At 50.6% G+C, this 19,493-nt stretch overlaps 5 protein-coding genes across 5 annotated transcripts; 3 read left to right on the forward strand and 2 right to left on the reverse strand.

Annotated features, from left to right (window-relative positions):
• Positions 1-328: 328 nt before the first annotated feature.
• Positions 329-2,202, forward strand: BKA67DRAFT_593027 (major facilitator superfamily domain-containing protein; the record flags this gene model as incomplete). The annotated part of the gene is made up of 3 exons (XM_046104896.1): positions 329-972; positions 1,102-1,553; positions 1,613-2,202. The coding sequence occupies 3 exons, from the start codon at positions 329-331 to the stop codon at positions 2,200-2,202; spliced, it is 1,686 nt and encodes a 561-aa protein (XP_045957094.1).
• Positions 2,203-4,046: 1,844 nt separating this feature from the next.
• BKA67DRAFT_536535 (Afadin and alpha-actinin-binding-domain-containing protein) lies at positions 4,047-6,684 on the forward strand (the record flags this gene model as incomplete). Its single annotated transcript, XM_046100171.1, has 2 exons — positions 4,047-4,226; positions 4,300-6,684. 2 exons carry the CDS (start codon positions 4,047-4,049, stop codon positions 6,682-6,684), a joined length of 2,565 nt encoding a protein of 854 aa, XP_045957095.1.
• A 430-nt stretch (positions 6,685-7,114) lies between these two features.
• BKA67DRAFT_536536 (uncharacterized protein) lies at positions 7,115-9,299 on the reverse strand (the record flags this gene model as incomplete). Its single annotated transcript, XM_046100172.1, has 2 exons — positions 7,115-8,638; positions 8,772-9,299. The coding sequence occupies 2 exons, from the start codon at positions 9,297-9,299 to the stop codon at positions 7,115-7,117; spliced, it is 2,052 nt and encodes a 683-aa protein (XP_045957096.1).
• Positions 9,300-10,660: 1,361 nt separating this feature from the next.
• On the forward strand, positions 10,661-12,819 carry BKA67DRAFT_567602 (cytochrome P450). Its single transcript, XM_046102985.1, has 4 exons — positions 10,661-11,204; positions 11,253-11,495; positions 11,548-12,116; positions 12,179-12,819. The coding sequence occupies exons 1-4, from the start codon at positions 10,854-10,856 to the stop codon at positions 12,654-12,656; spliced, it is 1,641 nt and encodes a 546-aa protein (XP_045957097.1). The 5' UTR covers positions 10,661-10,853; the 3' UTR covers positions 12,657-12,819.
• On the reverse strand, positions 12,820-18,404 carry BKA67DRAFT_692125 (putative ATP-binding cassette transporter). The gene is made up of 15 exons (XM_046109202.1): positions 17,995-18,404; positions 17,181-17,936; positions 16,984-17,133; positions 16,745-16,874; positions 16,448-16,681; positions 15,648-16,375; positions 15,427-15,589; positions 15,021-15,368; positions 14,844-14,967; positions 14,702-14,773; positions 14,530-14,645; positions 13,835-14,462; positions 13,292-13,747; positions 12,958-13,239; positions 12,820-12,893 (listed from the first exon to the last, which is right to left on the reverse strand). The coding sequence occupies exons 1-14, from the start codon at positions 18,271-18,273 to the stop codon at positions 13,005-13,007; spliced, it is 4,419 nt and encodes a 1,472-aa protein (XP_045957098.1). The 5' UTR covers positions 18,274-18,404; the 3' UTR covers positions 12,820-12,893; positions 12,958-13,004.
• Positions 18,405-19,493: the final 1,089 nt, after the last annotated feature.

Here is a 19,493-nt window from a genome sequence, read left to right on the forward strand (position 1 = left end):
AACTCAGCAAGCGGCGAGGATGAGCCCACTTTCTGCTTCAAAGTGGACCGCAAGAGTAAAATTACGACATTGGGTGGCGATGTTAGCTATAATTCTCATCCAATCGTCAGGCCTCACTATGATATTAGGGCGGTGAATTTGCCAGATTTCCATGGGCCATGGTTTTCCATGGATCGATGCAGTTTGTTCCCTTTTCACTATTGTCCTTTCTGTGACCACAAATTTTGAGTTTGATTACGCCCACGAGTTTAGCTTTCAAGTGAAAAACGAGGCTGTCAAGTCAAGACTGAACACAAAATACATCACAGTACGTCCATGGACCGACGAGATGGATAGAGACCACAACGTTCGCGTGTCGCAGGATGGCGATGGGACGCCTCTCGGTCGGCGAACCTCGGCTTTGGAAGAGGCAACCACAATGGCACCTCCAGCTGGTTTTCCCGGCATGCCTATAACCACGCGTCGCCGAAGCACGGCTTCATGCATGGCACAAGATGGTGAACGTCCGGAGGACCTCGATGCTCTGGTGCGCAGTGCCTCGGCCATCAGCAGGCACCATTCGCGCGAGGCGCGCGACAACGTTTTTGAGCTGCCTCAGATCCAAAGGCCACGGGTTGCGAAGCCAGGCCCCGTCGGCACAATTCGCGAGGTGCCGTCAAACCTCAACACGCCAGTTACCACTCGCCCTCCAACACCGTCAGGAGGCTTCTCTGGAGACTACCCCCCTACGGTGCCGCAGCCACCAGCATCTGGTTCTGGAACCGCCACGCCGGCTGAATACGAGACGGGCGCCAACCAGGCCTATCCTGATGCCAGAGTGATTAAGTCGTGGCGCGGAGCCATGATATTATTCTGTACGTGCGGCGCGCAGCTGATGGACAACGTGTTCATGACGGGTGTCAACATTGCTCTCCCGGCCATCCAGAAGGACTTCGACGTCAGCCCAGGCGACCTGCAATGGCTGATCTCTGCGTATACCGCTGATATTTGGCGGCTTCCTGCTCCTCTCGGGCGTGCTCGCCGATAGGTTTGGGCGCAAGCTGATATTCTGTATCGGTATGGCGCGGCCATGACTGTGCCCTCCGCTGTAGGTATCATTAGCAATTACTTCGTCACGAGCGACCGTACACTCGCGCTCACGATTTTCGCGTCGGCGGGTGCGGTCGGGTTTTGCCTCGGACTGATTTTTGGAGGGTTTCTCTCCTCGTCCCTGGGCTGGCGCTATATCTTCTACGTTCCTATCGCTGTGACGGGAACTGTTGGGATTGTTGGCTGGGTCGTTCTTCCGAAAGACAGGTTAGAAGGCCAAGCTCGTCCCACGCTCGGTTTCGCTGGTGCTGGTCTCTCAACGGCAGGTCTGATCCTCCTCAGCTTCGTGCTGTCTAGTGGTGGGGAGTATGGCTGGGGCAAAGCTTTCATCATCGTTCTCTTGGTCTTGAGCGTCGCGATGATTGCTGCTTTTGCATATGTCGAGAAGAAGGTTTCGAATCCCATCATGCCTTTATCGTTGTGGAAGCTGGACAATTTCGCCGCCTTGTGGATCGGTGGTTTCGGTAACGTCACCCATTCCACAGAAAAACCCCCTAGTTTCGTTACACTGACATGAACCAAGTTATGTACGGTGGTTATCAGACGACAATCTACTACACCACTCTCATAGCCCAGGAGGTCAACGAGCTCAGTGCAGGTTCGACCGCGATCCGCTTCCTTCCCATGGCGGCTGTCGGGTTCATCACGAGCCTGGGAATGTCCCGGATGGTCGAGCGCTTCAACACCAAATACCTACTGATTATAGGCATGGCCATTTGCGCCGTGGCTCCGATTCCCTCGGCCCTCATCAAGCCCGAAGACATCGAATTTTGGAAACACGTGTTCCCCACGACAGTCATTAGCGTCTTTGGCACCACCATTGTCTACTGCACCATCACCGTCGTGCTTCTCGCTTCGGTGCCCCTCAACGTCAAGAGCCTCTGTGGCGGCATGATCAACACGGCATTCCAGATCGGCAGTGGTGTTGCTCTGGCGCTTGCGAGTGCCATCGTGCAGGCTGTTGACACGAACAAGGGTCACGGAAAGCTGCAGCAGTATGGCACAGGAATGTGGTGCTGCGTTGGTCTGGCTTGTGTCGGCATGGTAGCGAGCGTGTTCGGAGTCAAGAACGTTGGCAGGCCGCATGGTGGCGGCCCAATCATGGCTCATTAACGACGCGACGATTGTGTTTTCTTCAATACTCTACCACAACTTACGGACCCTAAGGTATAGGCTCTGACAATATCTATTTATAGACTTCATAGATTCTAGATGTCGGAATTTACGTTACTTCGACACTTAATCAATCCAATCAATCCCTCGTAACAGTCACCCATGGCTTAGACTCTGTCGTTATGATCTTAGGCACTATGTTGGACTGCGTGCGTATGGATCGATGGCCGCCGGACTAGAGAGCGGGTGTCCTAATCCATTATAAGACATGCTCGAGCCGATTTCATTTTTGCTAACGGTGTTTGTTATCATGCTTGGCAGAGTCTTGTTCAGCCTCGAGAAGTTTTGAATTAGTAGGATGCTAGTTCAGGTGACTCGTGAGGACCCGTTTGCTGGGCAACTACGGGTGAAGTTAGAGTTCCCCAAACCATGTGCGGCAAACCGGATGAAAGAAAACACCATTTCTTATCAGAGCGATGGCAATGTGCAGTGGGTCGCGCTCCAACGCGGGATTTTTGTGGCGCGACTTGGTTGGCGCTGTCTGCTCCATTCCTCCAGGCTTGTGGTTCCTAGCAGCATCTCTGTACCAAGTAGAGCGATGGGTTCTGATGAACCTCGACTCGGCGAGATCCACCTCACCCAAGATACTGTGATGGGGGGTCCTGCTCGATACGATCTGCTAAGAAGGTTCTGTAGATGGCACACGTAGGAGTAGTAACACGCTCTCACGCCTCCACATGGGGAATGCCCCTGGGGTGTACAGCAGTTGTGAACTTGTGATACGAGACTTGATGGATGAAAGCGGATCGAAAATGTTTGGCCATCGTATAGGAAAGACTCGGTACTCATCGACTGATGATCAGCTTCCCAATTAAGTCGGCTCGGTTCACTATCTGTTCAATGGTCTGATATGGCCCTTGTTCGGTGCATTAGCCCTCGGTTGTTGTAAGCTAGCACTAAAGACGACACGGCACGACACGCCATGGACGCGTGGGGTACCGTCGTAGCAGACAGACAAAGATGATGGAGTCGAGCCGAGTTGATGAGTAATTTTGCCCATGTCCGCCCCAAGAAGCCGTGGTGGACTGGTTGTCGCCTGCGAAAAAGAGCACTTTAGCCGGCCGATGAGGGGCACGCCGCAATGAGTACCATAGCAACTACAGACTCGTCCCTCGCGAACGAGTCCAACCCATCCAACAAGACCCGTAATTGATCAATCTACAATGTACGGGTGCCCGTTTTCATGCCCAGCGTCAGTAAGGGTCCCAAGTGATAGGTGCCAGCTAATGAGGCGTGCATTCGATACCCCGAGCACCAAGACCCCTTGCGAGAGACCCCTGTCGCCATTTTGTTTACTTAGTCACATAGCAACGGCGCCAAACAACATCCCACCTGTCACGTCTTGCGCTGAGTTCTCTGCGAGCTCTCCACCATGACCGGCGAGCCGGAGCCTCATGCTTGCTCCATGCCTGCTCCATGCCTGCTACATTTGCATCAACCTAGCCGGTTGCGTGTCTACAGCCCTGTCTTCTTGTCATAGCTCGCTTCTTACCGTTCCCGTGAGCCCTAGAGCCTTGACAGCTTCAATTTCGATTTCAATTCAACTCTCCTCGTTGTTCTCCTTCCGAGCATGCAAAGTCCTGAAGGGAGCATTGCTTTTTCCCTCCTGCTATCTACGCATACGTGCAGCCAGCCAGCCACACGCTGCAGCCAAGGTATCCAACCTGGTGCTGTGCTCGGATGCCACACAACGACTACCAGCCGTATACTGTCGCCATAAGCAATATATACACCAACCCCAGTCGTCATCTGCGTCCAACCCAGATAGGGGGCAGCCCTTGGCCATGCTCGAATCAGACAACCTAAGAACAGCATCGCTGTACATCAACAACCAACTCTTATCCCGCGGCCTGCTGCGCGATGGCCAAAACATCGATTTCGCTGACCCAGACCCGGGCGTGGGACTCCAAGAGGCCATGGCAAAGATTATGGGTCTTGTCAATGACCTCATACTGCGACGTGACGTATGTTTCTGCTTCCCACTGATTACGAGCACCCCCTCCTGGACTATCCATCTGACATTGAGCCATCCCGCAGCGAGATGCGGCCCACCGCGAATCCTTGAGCGACACGTTGCTAGCCCTGCGAGCTGACGCCCAGCGACATACAACAGAAAATGAAAGGCTGTCGGAGAAGCTGGTAGACACACAGCGCAAGCTCGACGGCGCCGAAGCGACAGAACGCACCTTGCGCCAACAGATCAAGGTCACCGAATCCACAGTACACAAGCTCAAGGATGAGATGGCCAAGATGAAGACGTTGGTTGCGCAGAGTCGTGCCGCCTGTGCGAATGAGGTGCGCAAGCGGGACCGGCAAATTGACAGTCTCAAGAAGGCTGTAGTAGACGCTGGGAGGGTCAGAGGGGGGAACAAGAGCCGCAACGTCGTCAGTATCACTGTAGTAGGCGATACGGGCGTCGAGGGCAAGGAAGACGTTGTCAGGTGTGGTGTCACTGAGGTCGAGGGCTACAGCCTGCGAATGGAGACAAATGAGTTTCTTACCGAGCTGGCGGCAAGCCTGAGCGAGGAAAACTCCACGCTTCTTAACCTGGTGCGTCGAACAGTTGAGGACTTGCGCGAGATGAGCGGTCTGGAGCGCCTCTCTAACGAAGGCACGCAAGCTGCCGAGAACAATACACATGGCGCTCCTCTGCCGCCGCACAGGAATGCTGGCGAGTTGGCAAGCGAACTGGAGGGCATCCTAGAGCACCTAAGAACCATACTCACCAACCCGTCCTTCGTTCCGATTGAGGAAGTAGAAATCCGTGATACCGAGATCGCCCGCCTGCGCGAGGGCTGGGAGCGTATGGAAGCCCGCTGGAAGGATGCTGTTCACATGATGGAGGGTTGGCGAAGACGTATGGCGTCGAGTGGGCAAACCGTCAACCTGGAAGAACTTCAGATGGGGTTATGTCTCAGCCCTGTCCGTGTCACTGGCGCCAGGGGACCTGTCGAGGGCTGCGAAACTCAGTACCAAGAATTGTCGTGCGTGCAGGAGGAGGAGGAGGAGGAGGACGACGACGACGACGACGAGGACGAAAAAGAAGAAGAAGAAGAAAAGGGAGCGTCTCAACTGGGACCACGACAATCGACAGACCCTGCCGAATCATTGCGCCTTGTACCAGCACCAGGCTATGGAGTTGATGACGATGACGACTCGGATTCAAGTGAATTTCAAGAGGATGTCGACCTCGATGAGCTGGAAGTAGATGAGCCCAATGTGCAGGTTCTCCAAGAGTCAACCGACACTTCCATGGACTCGCCACCTCTACCGGTTCCGCCGCGGCTGAGCCCCTTGAAAGACTCACATGCGGCCGCCAACAGGAGGTCGAAAAACAGCAAAAGCGGCCCGCACAGGGGGAGGCCAGGCGATTTCACTACGATCACAGAGGAGAAGACTTCAGAAGTGGCTACTGCCAGCCGCGATTCAACGCCGCCGCCGCCACCGCGGCATGGAGTGAGGCCTCAACGCTCCCAGAAAAATATTCAATTGGAAATACCAGAAGCACAAGAACTGAACAAAAACGGTTCTACCGCATCGTATGATAGCACCTTGTTTGAAGCACCCTACGAGTCGCCGATTCGCTCGAATCCAACTCGGAAACTGTTTTCGAAACCCTCAACCGAGGTCCTGAGATCTAAGCCATCATCAGAGGCGCCGGCACGCGGTGCGAAACAGCAAACACCGAAAGAGACCACACAGGAGAAACCAGTGCGATCTTCCGGCAGGAAGAGGACGGGTGACACCACGGGATCGCCTGTGGCATCTGCCAGGCCCGTTTCAGGCACCAGACAGGCAGCAAAGCGGACAGCGTCGGCGCCGAGTGTACCAGCTGAGAAGAAACCAGCACCGAAGACCGAAAAGCCAACGTCAAAGTCCACTGGCAATACCGCTGCACGCAATCGATCTCCAGTCCGAGGAACAGCAGCAAAATCAGCACCGGCTCCCGCACCAGCGCCTGCAGCACCTCCAGTCTCCTCCCGCCTTCCGCGTCGCAACCCACCGCCACCACAGCAAAGTCCCATAACAATAGCTCGGATAAATGCCAAGCTTGAGGCATCCGAGCGTCAAGCTGATGCGGCTCGAGTCCGAGCAAAGCTCAAGGCAGCGCGGACGAGTCGGAAGCCGCCAACGACCACCATGTCTCCTGCAAAGCCTTCACCGATGAAAGCAGAACAAACCACTGACCCAGTGAAGAGAGATGTACCAGCGCCACCCAGGTTAGTGGTCGAGACCGTCGAAGAAGATGAGCTCTCGAGGCCGGAGGATAAAGCGCAAGATCAGGATCTAAAGCCAGAGAAACGCCGACGGGATAGGAAGCCAAACAAGGCTATATCTAGGCGGAGGAGTACGCTTAATCCGTGGGAGCTGGACAGCCTGATTAAGGGAAATGTAGATGGAGCGCCTAGTCCTTCGAGGTGACGAGAATATGGTCAACCCTACCAAGATTCAATAGAGGCTTTTTCTTGGAATAGGAGTTAAAACATAATACCCGACTGTCGGGTTAATGAGGTTTTAATGAGGCGTTCAGGTTTTTGGGGCTTTGGGTGACGTCGATCGGGAACCTGGGTCTACATTCAGTAATATTATATGTTGATTCAGCCTCTTTTACTCCATTGTTCAGCCAAGCCCCGTGACGCCCTGTACGGGCCGTTTTCCGGTTCCTTGTTCACAGCTATCCACCCCATCTGAAGTCCTCTAATTGTCGCCATATGACCAGAACGCAGTTTAGTCACGAATAAGGACGAGGCAAAACCGAGACCACGGTATATGTGTACCTAAGTAAAGCCTATCCATGATGCGATCCATCTGACTATCCAGCTGGGCTCCACACATAACTGAGAAGAAATCGTCACTTCGTTAAGCCGTTAACAACACCGCCCGTCGACTCAACCATTTGGTTGTGCGCGTAGTAGTCGTAATATCTACCCTGGACAACATTCTTGCCCCGTGACTCGGCCCAGTCTTTGACCTCAAACATACTTGCCCCCTGGCTATGGTAGATGGTCTGGACTCCATTCGATCCGAGGATGCGTCCCAGAGTAGGCGAGGCGACGGTTTCACTGCCAATGTCCAGGTTGACGAGGTTAGGGAAGAGGCCCACGAGCTGTAGAAGAGCGTCGTCGACGTTGCTGACATTGCGGCCCAGCTCTCCATTCAGCATGTTGACACCCAGCGTTGTGACGCCGGTTGCGCCGTCGCTGGGCCCCGCCCACTCTCTGGCCTGACCTCTGGGGCCAAACTGTCCCCAGGGAAACGGGTGGATCTCGAGATATCGCAGTCTGTCGCTGGAAATGGCAGGCCCGATGAGGCATCTTAACGCCATGTGCGTCAGCGGCGCCGAGCCCTTGAGCACGATCGTTTTCAGGCAGGGGAGGTGCCATGCAGGCATCATCAAAGCTCCCAGGGCGACGTTGTGAGGAGCATCATATACCTGAATTTCTTCCCTTCTTCCTGCTCCCCAATCTTCTGTTCCCGCTACTGCCGCTTCAGTGACGTATGGTGGGTGAAACACGGAGTCGGAAAGCAGAGCTTGGTGGTTAACGACCAGCTCTTCCAGGCACTCGGGCAACGGTGGGAAGCGGGCTGCTCCCACAGGTCCGAATACGACGTCCTCGCCAACATACGCGCGTTTCAGTTTCGGCCAGCAAGGACGACCAGATCGTGCCGCAGCGGCAATCGTAGGGTTTGTGGTATATGACATGAAGTCTATCCACACTGTTTGGAGATTTGGAGTATTATAGACGATATAATCCATATCAACCCGGTGGCGCTTGTTCCAACCCCTCAGCCGCAGTGCCGAGAGCCTAGGTAGGACAGGCCAGCGGGTCGGTGTAGGTAGCATGAGGTTGCCCTGGTCCTGAAAGGGAAGCTTATAGAGATCGAGCTCCTCGAGGGTCTCCCGAGACGCTTCGATCAAGTGTTGTAGAAGTTGCATGCGAATGGTCACTTCGCGGGCGAGTTTAAGCGATATCAGCTTTGGCATCTTCTCCAAAGGAGGAAGCTCGCCAGTCTCAAGCATCACTTCACCGTCTAGCGCAAGGTGCTGAAGCTGGGGGCACGCCCGCAAGACTGCTGTTAACTTGTCGCGCACAAGCGGGATGCTTCGGCAGTCGTCGAGCCTGAGCGATCTGAGCTGACCACCCGGGTACTTGACCAAGTATCTCTGTGCCATGTACGGCTTGATTGTCCTGGGTGGCGCCTTGGAGATCTTGCTGTCGAAATGCTGACATGTCCACGTTGGCCGGGCGGCCTGGCTCTCCATGAAGGCTTTCCAAGATTTTGACAACCTAAGGCATCGACAATGATGTCTAGTGTTGAGCTGGCCTAGTACCAGGACGAGCAGCTCTGCCGGTAGTGCCTCTAAAGGATCAACCTAGCGGAAGTCAGCATCGCATGCCACTGCAGTACCTTTGATAATCTTATGACGGCGGTTGACGAGTCAAGGGGGAATTGCAAAGTATGTCCTAAAATGCAGACCAATCCCATAGCAAGGATGCAATGCTTACTTGTGATGTGAGCTTCCGGAGGATGCTCTCTTGCTCTTTGAGAGTTTTCAGACCAGAGTGGTCAGGGTTTGCCCGCGCCACAAGCCCGATACCTTGTTGATAGACTGAGAGTGCAGTGTGGTGCTTTTCCATGAGGCGCAAGACCTGGCCGAGGCGTAAATACCCTCTGGGGTCTCGTGGGGCTAAGTAGATGAGGTTTTGGGCGTATATCTGGGCAAGTTTATGATCTTTGGCCTTTATGGCGACCATGACCAGACTACCCAGGGCCGTGATGTGCGACTCATCCTTGCAGCGTTTGTTGGCTCGTCGTGGGCACTTGCAAGATGTGCGGAGGGCACTATCCAAGGTACGGTTCTTGCAGGCATCAGAGAAGTTCACACACGTACATTCGAGATTGGGCTTGCCTGTTTGACAGGCACAACTCTTAGATGCAGACTTGAGATGATGTGATGCTTCGACTAAGTTGCCACTCTTATAAGAAGCTTGACCAAGTTTGAGTCTCTCGGAGATAGTCTTGTCAGTAGGCATGGCGGGAAAATGTGTTCCAGTTGGTGTTGGATATGGTTAGTGACAAGACGCGCTGCAACGACGCGCCTCGTACCTTGAAAGTGGGGCGGTGCTTTAAGTTAACGGATATTGGCTCGCTTCACTTCGTTCGCTAGCTTTGTTCCATAACTTAATGATAGTTGAGTGAGTGCTGGTCAATCAACAGACTTGTTGAGAATAACACAACAATCGAAAGTCCAACTAAATCAGATGACTTCATTGAATCAGCAACTTTTTTGAAGTCTCTGAAGGAGCAATAAAACACCGCAGTTGAGATGCGCTGCCCGCTCTTTTATATATCAACTTCTGACTGCCATCCCAAGTGCGCAGACTTCTCCGTCATCGGGACAACAAGATGAGCACAGGCGAGAGCAGTCTTCACCATAGCTCGTGTGACTCGCTATTGTCGCCAACTAGAGGTCCAAAAATGATATCTCCCGCGCAACTGTCCTCCAATGTTGATCCTGTATACGGAGGCCACGTCCAACTTTCACAACTGATTGTGCTCCCGTGAACTTTTTGCAGGGGCCCATGTCTTCAAACTGGTCCTCCATGAAGTCCACTTAGCACTCCCATAGGTCCATATGGTGCTAATCCATTTGGGATTAAGAACTGCAAAAGCTTTGGAGTTGATAACATTGTCTGCCAATGAACAGCTTTCCCGGAAACCCCGCGTGGGAGCTGTACAACCAATTGCTATGGTTGTAGTGCTGCGACCAACAGCTATAGCCTGAAGTCTTGACAATGCAATTTTCGAGCTCCGGAGTGCGAAGAGGCCTATGTGTACGGTAGAAGGTGTCGGTCAACAAATCTCACATGAAGGTTCTGCTCGAGAATATATTTGAATGCATGGGCTCATGGATGTTTTGTATGGGAACGATGGCGCCTTTATTGGTCTTGACCCGGGGTCGAAGCTGTGAGTCGGCTCTGGTTGTCCGAAGAGACCAGCCAAGTATTGCCGTGCCATTATCGGGCAAAGCTTGCAGTCTATACGAACGCGGCTACTTGCCAATACCTCTCGCCAGCCCATATCACATCTTTCATGCAATTAAATGCATCGACTTGCCAATCATTTCACATAACTTCCTGCCGCTCGAATCTGGGCCACGTCTCGTACTATGTAGAGAGGCATGTGATAGAGCCCAACTCAATTTCGCAGGGGACGAAACGACCACCCTTGCTTGTGAGGGTTATGAAGCTATGACGATACCCGCCCTACGGCATTTGAGCAACTTACCAGTCTCGATCCACGGTGGGTATCCACTCACAATGCTGACTGCATATACATAGTCAAGAATCATTGCAAAGGTGATACAAATATGCAGCCTCCGCAGACTGCTGCACATTTACAAACGGCCGCCCACAATATGCAAATGCCATGCAGTGTACCATTCCAACGTAGCAGGACCGGCAATTTGCTGCGTGTCGATGGATGGCTTACTCAGTAATATAATATACGAATCTGCTTGATCTCATTCCCAACCCTAGTAAACCTTGATGCACACATTGCAATCGTCGCAGCCGTGAAGCTCGAAGATGGCTATCTCATTGATTGTTGTATTTCTCACTGCTGCTCTTGTATTTTCTACTTACAGATTGGCCAAGATTGGCAGGCGGCCAAAAGGCTACCCGCCAGGCCCTCCAACGCTTCCTATTATCGGTAATATTCATCTGATACCCAAAGAGAAGCCGCACCTTCAGTTTCAAAAATGGGCCGAGGAATATGGCCCGGTCTACTCACTCATACTTGGAACGAAGGTCATGATCGTCCTCTCATCGGACCAAGCTATCAAGGACTTGTTAGACAAGCGTAGCAACATTTATTCGTCACGGCCTGATATGTACCTCGGAGATATCGTCGGTGGAGGATTTCGAATGCTGTTGATGGTACGCGATTCATGAACCCTATAAGATGAAACTGATGTATACCCCAAGAAATATGGCGAAACATGGCGCATGATTCGCGGCATTGTGCACAATAGCCTGAACATAAAAGCCGCGCGCACATATGTACCCTACCAAGACCTCGAGAACAAGGCCATGTTGCTGGGGTTTTTGGATTCGCCCGACAAGTTTATCGATCATATCCGACGTTATACAAACTCCCTAACGACGCAGATGATATTTGGGTTTCGTACGACCGATATCGACGATCCCAAGCTTACGCAGCTTTACCATGTACGTGCCCCCTTGACACGACCTATGGACAGCGTCCTGAAAATTGAGACAGGGTTTCGAGAAATGGAGCGAGGTCATGGGCAGCGACACAGCTGCAGTGCTAGACGTATTTCCAATACTTCAGCGTCTGCCAGATGCGCTGCTGCCCATGAGACGCTATGCCAAGAAGCTCCACGAAAAGGAGTATTCACTTTACATAGGGCACTATCTGGACACAAAACAGAGGCTCAAGGAAGGTAAATCGAAGCCATGCTTCTGCGTCGACCTTGTCAAAGCACAAGACGAGCAAGGCTTCTCCGATGGTATAGCTGGGTACGTTAGCGGATCACTCCTCGAGGCCGGCTCGGATACAACATCCTCGACCCTGATTGGCTTTTTACAAGCTTTATTGATATTCCCAGAAGTCGTCCAAGCTGCACAGGCTGAGATAGATCGCGTGTGTGGAGACCGTCTGCCTGACTTGAACGATCTTCCTGATCTACCCTATATCAGGGGCTGCATGAAAGAAAGCTTGCGGTGGATGCCCACTGATCCTCTGGGCGTACCTCATGCTGTAATTCAAGATGACGAATACTTAGGATATAAGATACCCAAGGGGGCAGGGGTAATGTGGAATGTGTGGTAAGCATTGGCCGGTTCCGGTGCGAATCTTCCTTCTTCGACTAATCTTCATCACTATCCAGGGCTGTCGCAAACGATGCAAAACGTCATCCAAATCCACGAAAATTTGACCCCACACGATGGGCCGGCGACCATCAAACATCCGCACAGGCGGCATCCAACTCCGACCCATCCAAGCGAGACCACTTCGTTTTCGGCGCCGGGCGACGTTTGTGTCAGGGTATGCACATTGCTGACAGGTCGCTCTTCCTGGCAATATCGCGACTGCTTTGGGCCTTCGACTTCCTCAGGGCAAACGACGAACATGGGCAGGAGATCGTCCCAGATATGAGTGATCTGACGGAGGGGATGCTGATACAACCCAGGCCCTTCAGGGCTGTGATCACACCCCGTAACGCATTCAAAGCTGAGTGTGTCCAGAAAGAATGGGCGCAGATGGCCGAGCTTCTTGATGGCGATCTCCAGTGGAGAGATGTTCCCGAAGGACTCGTCTGGAGAGACTACGAGCCCGCCGAGGCTCAGGTGGCTACTAAGGCTTAGGATGATCACAAAATCTCTTCTCTGCGTTGACTACAAATACAGGTTGCGATCTTAGGTTCTATCTATACAAAATCCACATGTATGATGCTTATAGTGTACGATCTGCCTAAAACATCTACTAAACTTTAATATTGTCGAGTTTGTTCCGCTATATGTTAGTAATAGCCCATTAGAAGCGATCTGTAGTGTCCGTGAACTTTTATATACACCACTTGCCAGCATACTCAAATATGACACCTGTCCCTTAAGTCAGTTTGAAGTCTAATACATTTCCCAGATAGTACCAGTGCCGGTCACTTACCTGTATAGAGAGGGATTCAAGCCTCAGTGTGTTGATGGCTTCGAAATTCAATTTCTTTCAAATTGCTTAGACTCATACGCTCGGAACAGCTCTCCGAACACAGAATCGTGGCTCAACAGAGTCTGAGGTGTATCGTACTCGACTATCTTGCCTTCTTTAAGCACTGCAACGCGATCGTACTGTTCTATTCTGGCGTAACGGTGGACAACCGAAATAATGGTCTGCTCTCTGAATGTGCTTCCAATCACATCGAGCATGATTGATTCAGTCTTATCGTCGACACTGTGACGAGTCAGCGTCAAGATTATTGCTGTGCTGGACTCATTTGCCATACCTGCTGGTAGCCTCATCTAAAATCAGCACCTTGCTTGGCGTCAAGATGGCTCGAGCCAGACACAAGAGTTGCTTTTCACCTTGAGACCACTGAGAAGGGTCCAAGTTAGCCTCCAGTCCTCCAAGACTGCGCACTCTGTTCCAAAGTCCAACTCTTTCAACTGCTACTTGTACGGCATCCATCGAAGACAATCCCCTTACATCCAAGTTTGATTTAATGGTGCCTGGAAGAAAAAAGGACTCTTGTGGTAAAACGTTTAGTCTCGAGCGTAAATCATCGCCGGACAGGTGAGAAATATTGATGTTGTCGATAATTATGTTGCCCTGAATATCGATCATACGGAGCAGAGCCAGGAGAATTGTGGATTTGCCGCTGCCCGACGGGCCACAAATAGCAATCTTCTCTCCGGGACCAATACTCAGATTCAAGTCCGTCAAGACGGGAAGATCTTGGGTACTAGTTCACTATTATCAGCATTTATGGTTTTTTCTAGATGAGAGCATCAATGTGGAAATAACGAAAGGTAAATTTGAAATCTCTTACACATAACCTGCGACGACGTTCTCAAATCGAATTGACCCCAGAGGTGGCCACTCCGTCTGTATGGCAAGGTGGCCGACAGGTTCTTGGGGTGTGTCTTTCAAAAAGTTATGTACCCGAGACACTGCTCCTATTGATGTCTCCAACTTGGTCCATGTCTGTACAGTTTGAGAAAGTAAACTGTTGAACTGCAGAATAGTGACTAATGCCACACCTAGGTCCCCTGCGCTGATACTACTATCTGACGACAGCCTAGAGGGTGATAAAGCTATAGCGGCTATGATAACCGCAAGTGCTCCCACTATAAGATCCAATACTAGTACGAGCCACTGCTGAATACATAATAACATATAATAAGGTGCCTGAGCTGAGTCCAGCATCTGTTGGTGCTGTTGATGAAAAGCTGGGCCTCTCCCAAACATGCGAATGGTAGTAACTCCCGACAAAGTCTCAATGAAGTGCTTGTACAGCGGTGCTTTGGCTTCAATGTCGATCAAACGGAGTTGTCGTGAAGTACGAAGGTAATATCTCTGCAGAAAGAACAAAACGCCTGCACAGGCTGGGACCGTGGCAGTCAAGTATCTACCCAGAACACAGAGAATGACGAGCTGGACGGTGCCATAAGCTGCGCCTAGGTGATTCTCGTCGTTAGATCATTGCGACGATGAGTTAGAAAAGAAATGAAGTAGAATCAATACCTGTAGTAAACTGAGCTGCCTGCATAGGCAGAACCATGTCGATCATATCCATGTCTTGGCTAAATCTATTAAGTATCCTTCCAATATCTTGTTGTTGAAAAAAAGAAATCGGAGCCCTGCGTCTCACATTCGTATTAGCAACATTAAACCCCATTCAGAAGCCTTGACCTGCCTTAATGTAGTATTTAAGAGGTCCGAGTGCAGCTTCAACGCAGTATCGCTGATAATCCTCATGAAGGAGAACCTGAGAGCGGAACATGAAAGTCAGTCAAATCTCAGCGTACCTAAAATTGAGACGTGTAGAACCAACGTACCATAGCTCGCCTGCTGTACTGATATTGGTGAGAATCACGAAAACAGCATAAATGCCTAGATAGTAACCGAGTCGATGATTTGGTTGTATCTGATTTGCCTCCGTCCACTCTTCAATCCATATGGCTGGCTCACAGTCAATCCTGGAAATAACGCAAACTACTTGGTAAGATGCTTACTTATTACTCCGTTACAGGCAGCACCTACGAAGAGTGAGATAGCCCAGGCTAATATGGAACGAGCTCCGGCACTTCGCCCATAGTAAGCATAGACTGACCAGTTTCCGTTTGGTCTTGCGTCGAAGTCTGAAGGTGCCTCCGTTTGATCATGTATCGCTTGATGACGTGTTTCCTGCTGTGTGAATCTGCTTGAGTCACTTGAACTTGTGCGGGCAACCTCCATCAACGTTTCACTAGAACTATCCTGCTCAACAAGTCCAGCGCGAAAAAGCTCCTGATAGCTTCCTGAACGGAGGACATTGCCACCTTCCAGAATTAAGATAGTATCCATATACCGAAGAAATCTCTCTAATCCTTGACATTAGTCAAACTTTTCAGCTAAATATGTGGCCAAAGGAATACTTACCGTCATTTGTTGCAATAACCACCGATATGCCGGCCCGGCGAAAATGGCCATCATATCGAAAGAGTCGGTTGCACAAGGCGCTAGCGGTCCTGGCATCAAGTCCGCTTGATATATTGTCAAGAATTACGATGGGTAGTCTAGAATAGATAGCACGAGCAAGGGCCTGTAGTTGTCAGCCATGTGTTTCAATGATTGCCACGCGCTTTGGAACCGTTACGAACAACTCGTTGCCTTTGACCTCCACTGAGAGAAGCACCGTCACTTCCAGCAGACGTCGCGTCACCTCGGGGCAATTCCATCAGATCTTTCTGAAGACAAGAGGAGGCGATCGAAAAATTGTACCATTCTTCGTCAAACTCCAAGCCAAGCGTGATATTGTGACGAATGGTGTCATCCATAATCCACGGCACCTGAGCACAAAATGCTGCTTCTCTCACAGCTGAAGTCATGGAACCAGCTTTTAATATCGTCTCTCCCAGCATAGTCCATAGCAAAGTCGACTTCCCCGATGCAACTGGCCCAGTAATAGCAGTCAGTCCGGAGCAGAGCCTGAAGGTAAGATTTCGCAACACAGAGCCAGAGTTTGAATCCCATGCGATATCCGCTCGCTCAAAACGCATCAAGACACCATCGTCCCCATACTGTATAGGACTCATCTCGCGAAGGACGAGAGTATCATTGCATGAATCGGTGGAAGGTGTTGAAGTGTTCAGTACTGGTAAGTTGGCTTCTTTTAAACAGAAATCCTGAATACGACCGAAGCACGCGGCAGCTTGGGCAAGATTTGGCAATGCTTGGCAGAATTTGATCAATGGAGATGTTGCAAGGCTTATCAAAGAAAGTGATGCAAAGGCCTGAGCCGATATTAAGGCCTCGCTCTTAGTAGCCACTGCGATAATGGCATAAACAACAAAAGTGATGAATGGCGCAATTGTCACAGGAGCATTCCCTAGATTCAAGTCAGGACGTGTCGCATTTTCGATCTGCTGAGCTGTGTGATCGTAGGAACAGCAATACTTACCCAGGAGGATCTGCCATATGAGAAGCACGCGGAACCTCTCTGACGTTTGAAGTTCGAGCTCCCTGAGCTTTGTAACGGAATTTTTTATGGTTTTGGTCATACCTAGCATACGGACAGTCTTCATGTTACTTAGCATGGATGACGTTACTGCGATCCTGTGCTGGACGCATTCATTCCATGCGGCCTGAGCTGGACCAACGCGATTAGATAACCCCCAAGTCATCAACACAGATGCTATGTCGAAGTCAGCACCGAAAATCTCCAAGATATTTTTGGCTCGGAAAAATAAATTTTTACCTAAAGTGATAATCAACGGTACTAGAAAAGCCCAAGACATTTGTCGCTCTAAGAGCCAGAAGGCTATACCAAGCTCCAAGAACGATGCCCAGAGCTCATGAATTAGTCTCAGGCTTTGAGCAATCCTTTCCTAAGAAATAAAAAGGCTAATTAGCGCCGAGACTGAAGAGACGCACGACGAATATAGTCCCTGAGATCAGAGAACTTGGATTTCATAGGACTTAGGGGTGGATACGCACTACATCGGTGCCCATCAAGGTGACAATGGCCGTATTCTTGAGACTGGCTGCCCTCAGGCCTGTCGCATGACGGTATACCATGGCTATTAAACATGACCGGATACTGACAATTGTGCGATTAGTTTGTCGCCAATATAAAGCACGTGATACCTGCACTTTGTCAGTTACCTCGCAAGCATTTGTGGCAGGTATCTCACAGCAATTCCAAGGTAGACAAGAACAAAAGCACCAATGAGGGACGGTGCAAAGTATTCATCAGCACGGTTCTGAGCCTCAGTAGCCAAATATGATACAGATGAACTGATAAGAAACGGTTGACAAAAAACGAACGCAGACAAGGCAAGGCGTGGTGGAACAGCAGAGACGAACAGCCACAGATGTGACCAAAACGTCGCTCTCAGCAATCGATAATTTCCCTTCTTAACACTATGCCAGTAGGATTGCAGCTTATTCCAAGTTACATCTTCTCTTAATTCGTGATCAACGCGCGGAACTTGGGCAATGGTGAGGATACTGGAGTATCCGTGCCGTAGAAAGGGCAGAGCCCACGAAAAGAATACACGACTCCATAAACCTACAAGCTGCTCTTTCGAAGCACCTTTTTCCACAGGTCGCACAAGATCGGTCTTCTGGGCGGACTCGAGGAATACAGCAAGGGTCGTCATCAACCAAGTAACAGTCGTCAGAGACCTAAGTATCGTGGAGGACTGAGCTAACCAATATGAACGAAGACCTGGGACGGAAAGAAGACTGGACGCCGAGAAATACAGAACCAAAAGGTCCGAAGGTCGAATTGAGCGCTGGTTCTCAAGATACGATAACACGCCGGCGGCTATTACCATGACAGTCATGACACATTCCGAGGCGGTTGACATGGAAGTGTTCAGCTGGGGCTCCTGTAGACGGAATGCCAGCTGAAGCACATGGAAAGCTAAAAGCACGGTGTAAAAAACCTGACCCAAGTCCATTAGTCACATCTCTCGTCGAAGAAGGTCCATTGGAGTCTCATACAAATTTCCATGTTGCACGCTTGTGTGAGCTTGCCTCGTTTGGACACTTCCACAATGTGCGTAAGCGCAAAGGCAAAACGCAAAGGAAAATTGTCGCGGGTAATGCAGCGAAGAAAATGTCCTCAAACAAGAGCGTGAAGTCGAAAGGGCGACAAGAAACGTCGACGCGCGGACCGAATTGATTGTCGCTGCCGTTGCGGCATAATTCACCAATTGTAGACTGCAATATATTCTCCATCCCGGCAGAATTATGATCCTTGGTTACAATATTTAGTGACATCAAAACATGGAGAACTGGTCAAAAAAACACAACTGAGGCTGCACCTGAGCTTCTTGTTGCCTGGTTTGAGAAATCACATCATGATGTGCACCATGCTTGAAATACGGCACAGCATTGAGTGGTGGGGGTCGCAAAGCTTCGATATCTCTGCAGGCAAGGGTACCTGGGGTGCATATCCTAGTGTAATTTGTGCCCCTGCCTGGGATCTCGGGGGTTCTGTTCTTTGCTTTACAATGGCAGAAACCTTTAAACGGGGCATGATGCCTCGAGGATCTTGGATGGGTACTCCGTTCCTCGTCAGCTGTGGTTGTTTCCAAGTTGGTACAATGTTGCCCATCGCTTTTGAAAATGGAGACTCAGCTGAATATATTGACAACTAGTCGCCGTGGGAGCAGTGGTGATGATTTGAGGCTCTGAAGTAAGCCTAATATACAGAGTCTCTATATTGACATATAAGCCGAGCTCACCACTGCACGGCTAGGCTAACGGACCTTCGGAATCGAATATAACATATAGCAGTATGGGTATGAATTATAGTATACCAAAATTTGCCAAGCGGTCCCGAGCCACCTAGCGCGACTCCGCTGCCTTTGACCCCCCCTCCCTCCCCCAGACCTCACTATGCATTTCGGACGGGCTATCATTAATATAACTTCGATCCCCTAGTTTGCTGAAGTAATCGGCAATATTAAGAGCAAAATCTAAAATTTTCCTACAGTTACATCAAAGAACCAATGTTTGCATATCAGTCCAAGGTTCTGCTAGATAGGATGCGCAGTGCCAATCGTGACACTCTAAAATCTCGAAACTAAAGGTTGCATGCAAACTCGACTAACCTAGATAATCTACTGTACAACCAGACACCGTAGTCTGAACCTTGCACGACGTACGTGCTGTTATTAGACTCCCGAAGGACTAACTGTAATACTTCCAAAACGTAGCATCCGAGAAATTTGTCAACTTAGGTCGGAACTCGTATTGATAATGGACTTTTCTCACGAGTGATTATATTATAGAATCCATCATAGCAGGGGGTTCATCACTTATGCCGTGGATCCCTACTCCGTCCTTCAACCGCTTGATTGAGAATCCAAAGTATGTGCTCGATTCGGTAAGTGGCATACCTTCGTGAAAAGACTTGAACGCAATCGCAGTGTCACTAGCTCATCTCCTGAACATGTTCACGATGCGTGTGTTGAGGAGCCCAAACCCAGGTGGAC

Source organism: Truncatella angustata (genome assembly GCF_020726525.1).
Source record: "Truncatella angustata strain MPI-SDFR-AT-0073 chromosome Unknown BKA67scaffold_5, whole genome shotgun sequence".
NCBI lineage: Eukaryota > Fungi > Ascomycota > Sordariomycetes > Amphisphaeriales > Sporocadaceae > Truncatella > Truncatella angustata.